This window comes from Melanostigma gelatinosum, assembly GCF_949748355.1.
Source record: "Melanostigma gelatinosum genome assembly, chromosome: 19".
Classification (NCBI taxonomy): domain Eukaryota; kingdom Metazoa; phylum Chordata; class Actinopteri; order Perciformes; family Zoarcidae; genus Melanostigma; species Melanostigma gelatinosum.
Window position 1 is genome coordinate 16,249,624 of NC_136652.1, and position 11,927 is coordinate 16,261,550.

Here is an 11,927-nt window from a genome sequence, read left to right on the forward strand (position 1 = left end):
CATGGCTTTGAGGCTTCCGGCAGTAAATTAATTGACATAGACTCGTATATATCAGAGAAAATATCAATCTAGCAGATGGTTTCCTAAATCTTTCCCAATCGCCCTGACAAAAAGTAAGCAGGCCTCCATAAATTACTGAGTGTGTGCTTTAGTTTTGGCCTCTCCAAAGTAAATTCCATTAGAACGAATGGCTTCCTCAAATTCCACAAGAGAGAATTTAATCAGCCTACTGAAGAGCTGTGTACAACATCAGCAAAGTAAAGAGTTTCCCTCTCAAAATCCGTCTCTTTTTGTTATGTTACAAATGCTAATTTTGCAAATTGTTTCGGATACATCTTCTGTCATCATTTCAAGAGCCATTGCATCTATTGGACCAGACACTCTTGATTGATGGACTCCATTAATACAATGACATCAAAGCCCAGGAGAGAAAACATGTTCACGAGGAGCATAATCCCAATTGAACGCCATTGAAAACAGCAACAATATTGGAAGATGAAAGCACATCTCTTTTCATCTGTGGCGATGTGCTCGTCTTCATCGCAGAGGACATCGCCGGGTTACCCTCAGTGGATGCTACTGACGTGTTGCCTTCTGCAGGGATCACTCATCAACCTATGAGCCGCCGTTTCCCGTCATTATTCTCTCTCAGGCAGCAGTGATGAACAGAAGGAGGGGAGAGGGTGATTAGGCCTCCCAACCTTTACCCTCTTGTCATCTTGTGTTAACATTATGGCTTCTTTCAAGGTGAGGCTGCTTATCCAACCCACGGCAGCGTGAGACGTGATTAATGGCCGTTCCCTCGGTTCATCAGCTGACAGACAGATGTTGTAATGATCTCCGCCTGTTGGGTGTCTTTTTAAAAACTGTGAACAAATAGTCGCTGCGTCCCAAAACATCTACAGTATTCTTCATTAAATGAAATCATGTTTGTCAAATCATTTGCTCGGCTTAAAACGTCTTCCAGCGCCAAAAAACACCTGTTGCATGCAAAGAAAGCCAGACAGACACATAAAGACTTAATGAATACAGGAAGCTGTGAGAGGATCCGTGTGTGCACAGTGTGGCCCAGTAGTTAGAAACCAGAGCTGTAATGAATCAGACCACTATGCAGGAGAGGATATGTGAGGTTGTACACAGTTGAACACCTTTGGATGGTTTGATGGTACCAAAATACGATTTACGAGGAATGTGTGACCATAGCTGTGACCAAGAAACGTGTAAATATATCTAGTTTGAGGATGTGCAGTATGTTTTTAGGATGCATTTCCCTGCCGTATGTTGCATCATCAGTAGTCAATGAAAACACTGCATTGAAGGAAAATAGTTTTCATCCGACTGAGAGGCTTGGTTGCATGTCACTCCATCTCTCTCTCTCCTCATTTCCTGTCATAGACAGAACTTGACCAGTATTCTGCTGCCTTCATACGTCTTTAGTGGCACAACAGTCTCTTTGCAGGTCACAGCAGAGCACACCACGTTAAACTGTGTGACACTGACCTCTGCAGCATGACAGGAGTATGGTAATGACTTTCATTTTCTGCATTTCAAATTTCAGACTTTCTTTTACTAATGTGTACGCATTTACATTTGTTTTATTTATTAAGAAAATAAAAGTAACCACAATTCATGAATTAAGGTAAACTGCAGGTGCTAAACTGCCCAAACTGCCGTTAAACTGTCTTTTCTTCCATTCATAAGGAATATTGATATGAAATAGACTGCCAAAGTGGAAGCTATAATATGCTTGCATGCAGTTATTGTAATTGGTGATGCTGATTTAGAGCTCTCCTATTGCTGTATCGGTTGGAAACTCTCCAAAGTTGATGTGTCATTTTTAAAAGCCTTTGCAATCGCTGGTACAGGCTGTTTTGATGATTCAACAGGAAAGCTGCTGGCCAGTGTGGCATGAATATGAAGTCACTCCATAATGACAATTAGTATAAGTAATAATATTTCTAGACTTATGGCAGGTAACACTTACCGTGATGATGGTGCATCTTGCGCGTTACGTTTGATTCATAGAGAGTTGGTGAATATGTTTTTTTTCATCTTACTTGCAGTAGATATTATATTATATTAAAATAAAAATAAAAGTCTGTTTTCTCAACCACCAAACAACAAACGGATGTTTGACCACACAAAAATGTGAAGACCTCAACCAATGTGGCATGTGAGGTTGTTCTAGCTGTGTGGCATTTAAGGAATGCTGACTCACACTTCCTGTTTCCTGTCGTCTCAGGAAGTGGCAGGGTTTTACTCCTGGCTGCTGCGGCCATTCCACTTATGTCTTATCTTCAAGATACCGTCCAGGGCCCCAACGGATGGTTTAGCTATAGAGGATCTAAACCACTGCAATTTAGAGTCTCTTGCTTTTAAAAGCGTCCTCGAGGCAGCACTCGCCTCTCACACAAACCTGTCGTAAAGTTAGTGTTATAGCTTTGAGTTGCTATCGCTCATCACTTGCATTTTCCACCATTTGCTATTTTTTTCAACACAAGTTAAACTAAAATGAACATCCCAGACTTTCATTTTGTTTGCAGAAGTGATTATTCAGTGGGATTATTGTGTTTGTACGGGGCATCCTGTGCATGCAAAGCCTCACTCAGAGTGCCGTCTTCTTTATAATGTGACACTGCTAAAAAAGCGTACTTAAGTGCATGATAGAGTATTTCAGTAAAAAGTTATTGTAACCTCTAAAACTTTGATTTAAAGTGCATGTGGAACATGTTTTAAAGCACTTTAATGAAACCAAGTGGCATGAAATACAATAACAAACCAAAGTTCGAAGTAAAGTAAATATTTTTATTTAAAGAACATGTATGCAAGTATAAATTATCATTAAAAAGCCTCCTTTTTTATGTACCTGCTGAATGACTGAAGGAATTTTAAAAAGTGCAAAGTATTGTGCATGCAATCTCAGGCTGCTTGTTTGTGCACCAAGCAAATGTTTCATCTGTGACCTTTACCTGTGCCGACTTGACTTCCTCGGGTCCAAAAGCCGTTTTTACATCATGCATGTACTGAAATTGTATTTCCAAATTCCGTATCCATCGTACATCAGAACGGAATCCTTTCTGACTTTAAAATGTTTCAAATGTTCTTAGCTGCTCTCGATAGATGAAGCTATGAATAGCTTTTACATTCACTCAAAATGAAGGCTTAAAATATGTGTCCATTTAAAATGTTTAAACAAACCAAACTGTATGACTTTTGGTTGGTGCTCATCCGCTATCCATTCAAGTCCCACATCGCTGTTGAGAACATTTTGCTGTCTTCTGATTATCAACAGGAAACCTTTTATTTAATCACGGCTGCATCTCATATTGTCCCTCCGTGGCGATAAAGAAGTCGTTGAGAGTGTTCTGCAGAAATTCAAAAGTCGGCCGCTCCTCGGGCCTCTCCCTCCAGCACATGTGCATAATGTCATAGAGTTCCTTGGGGCAGCCGTCTGGACACGGCATCCTGTACAACTTGTCCAGGCTCCTGATCACCTCTGGGTTGGTCATTCCTGATTAAGAAAAATAATATTTAGAACATCATATAAGAATATCATCATTTTTTTTTCATCATATTCTGCAATTTCCTTAGTTGCAAAGCAACAATGCAGCATTTGCATTTCTAAACAAAATAATACAATTTAATTTGAGCTTAAGGATATTTTTCTCTTCAAAGTAAAAAAAACAAACATTTCTCGTACCTGGGTAGGGTATTCTTCCATAGGTGACTATCTCGGTGAGCAGGATGCCAAAGGACCACACATCCGATTTAATGGTGAATGTGCCAAAATTGATGGCCTCTGGAGCCGTCCATTTGATGGGAAATTTGGCACCTAGTTGCCAGAAAGAGGGTAAAAACAAAGCAGAAGAAATTGTTTTACTGAACTGTAGAGAATAGGTTTGTGTGTGTGTGTGTTTGTGTGTGTGTGTGTGTGTGTGTTTATACCTCTTAATGTGGTGTAATATGACAAGATGTACCCTGACACAATAGAGATTTAAACACAGATATATTACTGTAACATGTATTCAGAGGTGTAAATGTTTTTAACCTCTCTGCTTTTCTGGCAATGATTGCCAGAATTCAAGGGATTAAAAACAGACATTCCCTACATCACGATGTAAACAAATTCTTTCTCAAATACATTTATGAAATATATACTGTAATCACAATATACAGTACATTGCTATCAAGGTATAAAATGTCATATACTATGATGGAAGAGTTTACCCATATCGTCCACAGCTGTGTATCTGCACTTTAGCATAGGACAGATGTTTGCATGAGAATCTGAGCATGTGAATAATAGCAGAGATGATGTGCATGGTACTCAAATGATGCATTCAGGACCACAGCCACCATTGAGGACACTGAGGTCTTCGATATTTTTATTCTGTGAATTGTTTTAGCAACTTGGGGAGGGTTAATATTCCACAGTAAAAAGTTACACATGTTTGGTGTTTGGGCTTGTTGGGCCTTATTTTAGGCAGTCTAGAAAAAACATAGAAACACGTTACAGTATTTCACGTCTATGCCACATGCTAGCTCTTCCATCTTGTTTCTTTAAAAACAAAATGTATGAAAAAAAAGGCTTTTAAACTCTTCATTAGAGAGGATTGCCCTTAAATCTATTTTCGTTTGAGTTTGAGTGCACTTATTGTAAGTCCCTTTGGTCAAAACCATCTGCCAAATTATTGTTAATGTAATTTATACCTTCATGTTCCGGGATAGGGATGTAAACTTTAATCAAAAACTCTATAAATACTCTTGGCTTCGGCACTGGATGCATTTATAGTGGGGAAACACTGCACATACTGCACCTTCTTGAGCTGTGTATTCTGACTCAATGATCCTGGCCAGGCCAAAGTCTGCTACCTTGCAGTGCAGGTCGTCGCTGACCAGAATGTTGGCTGCACGCACATCTCGGTGGATGTAGTGCTTCTTTTCGATGTACGCCATGCCTTCAGCTACCTGTCGTATAGAGAAGAAGAGAGAAATATTGGAGAAAAAAAAGCGTCTTTAAGGAATTATCAGATAAAATGCAAAGTCAGGAAATGAAGCTGTCGGTCATTCATTTGTCCAAGGGAATAACACAATTTGAAACATATCTGTTGTACAGCACACTGAACCCATAAAATAAAGTTTCATTTTATCAGTACAGGTTGTGCAGCAACAGCATGTGTGTATGAATAGTTGTTTGCATGTATTTTAAAGACAGCAAAGAGGGTTTAACAGGATGTGCCAACTCTCAGGAAGTCAAAAGACCTTCTTTTTTTTGGAGGGGCAAAAGAGTTCTGAGGGAGCTCACTGTAAATGGAAAAATAGCATGACTTCCTGTCCGGATGTCAATAATTGACGTAGCGTGAGGGTTTCAAGCCAGACAAGCTAAAGCTCCACCACAGAAACCACACAGCGGCTGCTGACAGTTTCCACGTGTATTTACATCATAACTTGTGTCAAAGAACCATACTATAACAGATTCAAAAGAGAAGCTATAGTGTGTATAAATAGCCCTTGAGGTCAGCAGGAAGGATGGCAATTTTGTTTTTGTCAGAGAATAAAAATATCTGTGAATTAAATATGTTGTTAAACAACAGCAGCAGCAAACAAAGTATTCCTGTATTTATAAAAATTAAAAACGCAATTAAAAAGCATTGAAAACGCTTTCATTGTATCATTGAGCGGTGTGGTCTATGAAAAGGCCACATACAAGATACAATTCTGCACATTCAAAGTGATCATGTTGTTGAAATTGTGCAATTAGAATCAGGTTCCCCACCTGTGCTGACATGTCTATCAGCTTATTTATCTTTAGCTTTTGTCCTTTGTCTGATTTCAGAAAGTCCAGAAGACATCCTGCAAAATGAGAAAAGGAGGATAACTTCATCACCACTTTATCAACTTACATTTTTTTTTTTATCAAGCAAAATGACAAATGTTTTCTCTGGTCCCAGCTTCTCTAATGTGAGAATTCTTCTACTTTTTCTTATACAATCCTCATCCTCATCATCACAATCATCACATATTTGTAGCACAATTCATCACCCTCCATTGAAGAGACCTACCGGTCATCATAAAAAAACTCTTCGTCTCACCATTGACCATGAACTCAGTGACAATAAGAATGGGTTCTATGGTGACCACAGCGTGGAGGCGCACCAGTCGTTCATGCTGCAGCTGCTTCATCAGGTTGGCCTCCTGCAGGAAGGCCTCGGGCTCCATCGTTCCCTCCTTCAAGGTCTTAACAGCAACCTTCTGGGTATCCTTATAATAACCTGCAGTAGAAATGAAAACAGCGCCACTTCACTCACTGTTGCCTACCGTCGTGGGTTCTAAAAAAATTTCCAACGACAAGATGAACTGTCAGCTTTCTCTCACCCATCCACACTTCTCCAAACTGCCCGGCCCCCAGTTTCTTCACCATTTTCAGGGTGTCCCTGGGAATCTCCCATTCGTCGTGTGCCCACGGCTGCTCGGGTGCCTTAACCTTACAAGGAGCATACAGCCGCTGGCACAAACCGTCTGCCGTACCTGCACCCAGACAAGAAACATGCGGATGTAATAAGCAACATTTTTTTCTACTTCCTTCGCAGCTAAATTGAGTTACTGATGAGCTGAAAGCTTGTATGTGTGTACGTCTTTCTCGTGAATTGCCGTGCATTGGAAGCCAATCTAGAGATTTGACCTTCTTATCTTGTGGTTTAGTCACAGGAGTGGAAAGTGCATCACTGCTCTCACACAGGAAATGCACAACACACACATCATAAGGGTCTAACTTCCCCCCTCAACTCAAAGTCAACGCATTCGTCTTGTAATTCTCAGCAGTGAACCGAACCTGCATGCAAATCAACACATGATGTATGTTTTATCGTGGCTAATTAGAAATTAACATTTAAAAGTATCTGCGTACGCAGATCTGCTTCTTTTTAAACGATGCCGGCTTTGATCAAAGTCTTTTACTCACGAGTGTAGTAATTGACCAGTTCCTGTAGGGATGGGAAGGAGTTGGAGTGAGAGATGTAGTATCCACCTTTGTCCAAACAGCGGATCTTGTAGTGTTTTACCACATCTCCTTGTTCTGTCTCATAATCTCTGACTGACAGTGAGAAGGAACCTAAGCGGGAAACAAATAGGTCGTATACAGTTGCAGGTTGTTTTGAAATTGGACATATTCCCGTGTTTTTCAATTTGCCACTGAAGGGCTGATCCGTGGTCACAAAAGAAGAGATTGATGGCAGTCACCTTTACAGGTCTCACTCTCTCGAACTAGGAAGGCACCCGGTTTATTTCCAGGCACTAAAAGCAGTCGTTCAGTCTCTCTCCTACTCATGTGCCTGAAAAACCATCTGCAGAAGAGATAACCACAAAACACACTTAATGCAACAAATTAAAAATCTATACAAATGTCTTTAACATTTTATAAAATTTAGATTTTGATAGCTATATGTATGAAATTGACTCTTACTTTTCCACCTCCATTGAATCTGCTCTGGCAATATAATTGCACGGTATTAAGCCCTCCTGTCCAGTCGCCAATGATTTCGCCACCCACCATTCTCCGTTTCTGCAAATGTTGCACATCGTTTACATTTATTCAGGTTAGAAGCACTAAGTGATCTGTTTCACTGCTACTGGACACACACACTGCATTCTAGGGGCTACAGGACGAGGCCACTTACTGTTGCAAAACCTTAAGTGTGTCTCCCTTTTTGAAAGGTAGATCATTGGCGGTGGTCGCTGTGAAGTCATGTTGTGCCACAAACACTTCATCTAAAGACAAGTAAAGCAAAGTTATTTCATATTTGAGCTATTATTTGCTTTTTTTTTTTGGGTGCTACTTTTGACAGATAAGTTAATCGTGTAAGCAGAGAGCGAAAGCATCTGTACAGCATCGTTTATTGCATTGCATGTCATGAAAACAAAGTTTACAATCTCATCTTTCCCCCAGAAGAGAACAGAGGAAACAGAAGCGAGATTTCAATCTCTAAATGTACTCGGACTCGAGTAATGTGTCTCTGCTCGGTTGACTGCATAAACGCAGGCCTGATATTTTTGGGTAGAAATGTTGGCGTGTGGTTTATGTTGAGTGATTACCGTTATCCAAATAGGTGTTTCCACTTCGTGCCTGAAGAACAGAATAAAATATAATTTTTTGTATTGTTCAGAATGTGCAGTAAGTCAATGAAAAACACTGGCAAATAAAGCAAGGTGTGTCAACTCACAGTAAATTACTATACTTTCAACTTTTCCTTTCAATGGTCTACTTACTATGTGATTCGACGAGTTGGGGGCCTCAAAGTTGTGTATTCCTTTGTAGAACGTGTCATCGTTTACTCGTTTCTGGCCACTGCCAGCGCAGCCCATCCTGCATTTATGATGGCAATCTTCTTCAGTTACACTGCATATTACTAAACTATATTTACTCAATGTAATAGAACAATACAATGTAGCACAATGATCAAATAGTACCGGTTGCTGCTACGAGCCTCCAGATAGTTTCAGCATGTTCATTTCTCTGCTCTTACCTGATAAAGCAGATGAGCCTTATTGGAACTGTTTTCCGTCTCCTCTTCTCCCACTGCCGGGCCCGCTGTGTGAGTTCATGCCCTGTGCTGAGTTTTACACAAATGCGTTCAAAATGAATCGCTTCTCATAGGAGGAAGTGGAAAACATGTTCTCATCTGATATAATTTGCATTTATAGTTTATGACACAGCCATATCAACATGTCACAGTTCAAAATAGAGAAATAACTGGCGACAGGCCCAAGCAGAAGTTCACTATTTACGTCAATGTGAAAGCATCATGTTTTTCATTTATGGTGCACTTATAACCGCTCTTTCTGAATCTATGTGAAGAAAATTGATGATGATCAAAAAAAAAGGTTATACTTCACTTGAACCAAACAGTTAGAAGAATAGTCGTAAGAGCCAATTGAAGCCTGTTTCAGTTGAATAACCTGAATGGATTAATGCTTAAATCAAAGTTACAGTGTGTGTAGGAGGCTTGGACTTGTCGTCACACATTATCTGTCTTGCTGTTGCTGTTCATTGAATGGCTTTTGATGTCAGCGTGGTCCGCACTGTAACAATATAACTTTAAATATGTTATGGTAACAATCAAAGAGCTTTTATCCCCTAAAAATATCCATTAAGGTGTAATTAATACTGTGGGGGTAATTTTACAAGTGGACGTCACAAACTTTCTAGACTTTTTAAGTGTTATTTTACAGCTTAAGTATACATCCCATGTCTGTTTTCATGTGATAAGTTAAAGGAAAATGTGCATTATATTCACAGAGCTTCACAACATGACCCCACCATACGAATACATTCAGCACGCTTTCTCCACACACACGAGGAACTGTATTTCGCTCAGTCTAAATTTAGTGTATGTTGTCACAATATAGTTACATAGACTGCTTCTGTGATTAAAGATATGTTTTTTCCCCACATGATAACGGTTCCATTATGATTACCATGTGACTTCATAGCAGTAAAACTCTATTCGTGTGCAACCTTTCAAGTATTTTTATTTTCTTCCATTTAAAACATTGTAACAGTTGATTAATTCACTGTTTTTAATTCTAAATTTGACACTTTTGGATACGATTGTTCATTGCCCGCACTATTGTCAGCATTCTGTTGTGTGAGATAAACGTACAAGCAGATAAATACCTTGAACTTGTCTTCAAAAGTACTCCAGATGCAAAATGTCTTCAATTTCCTGATTGAAAACCAACTGCATGTCAGTGTGTCACTCTCACTCTGTCTGTAAGTCTCTCTCTCTTTTTGCTCTCTCTCTCTCTCTCTCGATACTTTCTTTTCTTTCTCTCTCTCTCTCTCTCTCTCTCTCTCAGTGACGATCAGGGCCTCCCCTGGGGGGATACATTGAGTTCACTGTAATAGCAGTTTGTCTATTTATTTTTGTCCCACAACTCCCTCCCTTGCATCTGCAGCAGTTCGTCGAACAAAACAACACAAAGATAACCTCACCTGCTGATTAAACTTCAATTCGTTCACGTTGATCAAACCCTACAGTTTTCACGTCATGAATGAAGTTGATGAATGCAATTCACCATCAGTCTTCAGACTCACAAATGCAGCACAACCGAGGTCAAATCACGAAGAGAAGGAAGTTTACTGTTGTATATCAAAAAGTGTAATATATAACACTGATGTTTTTTTAAATTTACATATTGACACATGAAATATGTCTCTCGTGGTTTTTAATCCACTGCATTGTTTATTTCTTAATTCTTAGCAATCAATACAGTAATACATATTTACGGTACTTCTGTAAAGCAGTACACATTCTTGCCACAAGATGGATGTGATGAACTGGTTTTGAAAACCTCTAATTGCACACATTTTAAATGAAAGTGTCCTTCTCTCTCTACAACCGTCATTCAACCATGTTTGTCAGGTAGAGGATAGACATTTTAAGGTGAATACATCATAAATAGGCTACTTCCAAATAGATTTTTGTCGCTTGTTACGATTCCCTGTTAGTTACTCTGTCAGTCAAATGCATGTGAAAATACAAGACAACTTATTGCTAAATGACAAATGTTTATGGTGTGAATTCTGTGAGCTATTGTGAGGTTTGTGTGTGCATGAACTCAACAGCAGCAGCGGCAGAAAGCACGAAGAAGAGTGTGCATGTAACCAGAGAATGATCTAACATGACACACACTAAATACATGAGCAATAAACAATTTACAAACACTCAATTAGAAGAGTAAAATGTCTTCAAAGTCTCCTGATTCCGCTGAGGTGTACCATACTTTGTTTGCTTGTTGATGTTCCCCAATGTTGACCCTAGAGGGCGTAGATGGTCTTGTTTTAAACCCTGACTCTACTAAAGTAGGTCTATTCATGGACCTACATTCATGCCATTTATATTCATAGATAACCTCATCATTGACCTCCTATGTAGGAATGATTTAACAGAGTGTTGAACTTTGGGGATTTCTGTTGCGCAATGCTTGTATATCTGTATCTGGTGCAGAGGAAGGTGTGCGGATGTGAATACGGATGCAAAGTCAGTGACATTGGGGGAAAGAAATCGCAAACTGATGTGCGGTCAATCTATCAAAGTACAACAATGCTTTGGGTTTTCACACCATACAGTACTGTTAACCAGGTCTTTCCTATTCTCACCACACAATGCACTGAAGAGGGAATTCACCCCTCTTCTTCAAGGATGCAAAGAATAAACACAGAACAATATGTCCGGTTATCGAGCAGTAATTATGACCCTTTTGTTTCTGCTTTGCATGCTAAATGACTGTTAAATACTAAGGAGGAATCAAAGAGCCTTTGCGATGAATATATCATTCAGAGTATGACCTATAAGTGCGGGGAACAATACATCTTACAGTACCGGATGTGTTTGTTTCCTATGGGGGGCTTTATACAACACGCAACGTGGGGATATTACTCTCTGGGCAACACTTCACAGGTTTTTGTTTGGACCACCTGTGCTGTTGTGTGAGGACTGTGCTGTGCTGTAGTTCTCCGAAGGAACTCACTTCACTGCGCGCACACACACACACACACACACACACACACACACACACACACACACACACACACACACACACACAGGCTGCAGGTGCATGGCAAGTGTTATTGAGTGCGTCCTGGTTCCTAACTTCTTCTGGTTTTCCATCAGCCCTTGTTTTCTTCCCAGGGCTTGGCGGATGCTTGTGTACAGCCCTGTTTGGGGTCCCCAGACATTGCATCCTGCCTGCAGAAGGGTCATAAGTGGCCCCGCAGGATAACCTGAACAACGGTGGGAAAGAAAGGGAGCGTTGGTCTCCTTTACTATAGCGCGGTTCTGGCCAAAGGCATAAATGCTGCCAATGAGCGTTTCAATTCCCGTCATCAATGTGAGTGTGCACTGCATGCGTCTGAGGCAGATGTGTGT

The 11,927-nt window shown here is 40.1% G+C and overlaps 1 protein-coding gene across 1 annotated transcript; it reads right to left on the reverse strand.

Annotated features, from left to right (window-relative positions):
• Positions 1 to 2,829: 2,829 nt before the first annotated feature.
• On the reverse strand, positions 2,830 to 8,575 carry blk (BLK proto-oncogene, Src family tyrosine kinase). Its single transcript, XM_079290462.1, has 13 exons — positions 8,523 to 8,575; positions 8,266 to 8,362; positions 8,092 to 8,122; positions 7,677 to 7,767; positions 7,463 to 7,561; positions 7,240 to 7,343; positions 6,962 to 7,111; positions 6,376 to 6,528; positions 6,093 to 6,272; positions 5,777 to 5,853; positions 4,818 to 4,968; positions 3,701 to 3,832; positions 2,830 to 3,511 (listed from the first exon to the last, which is right to left on the reverse strand). The coding sequence occupies exons 2-13, from the start codon at positions 8,359 to 8,361 to the stop codon at positions 3,309 to 3,311; spliced, it is 1,467 nt and encodes a 488-aa protein (XP_079146588.1). The 5' UTR covers position 8,362; positions 8,523 to 8,575; the 3' UTR covers positions 2,830 to 3,308.
• Between the last annotated feature and the right edge of the window lie 3,352 nt (positions 8,576 to 11,927).

Excerpts from the sequence above, each read along its gene's own strand:
- blk (XM_079290462.1), bottom strand. The coding sequence starts at position 8,361 with ATGGGCTGCGCTGGCAGTGGCCAGAAACGAGTAAACGATGACACGTTC. Across the intron at positions 6,273-6,375 it reads GTTTGGAGAAGTGTGGATGG|GTTATTATAAGGATACCCAG; the intron begins GTGAGAGAAAGC and ends TTTCTACTGCAG. Across the intron at positions 5,854-6,092 it reads CACTGAGTTCATGGTCAATG|GATGTCTTCTGGACTTTCTG; the intron begins GTGAGACGAAGA and ends CTCATTTTGCAG.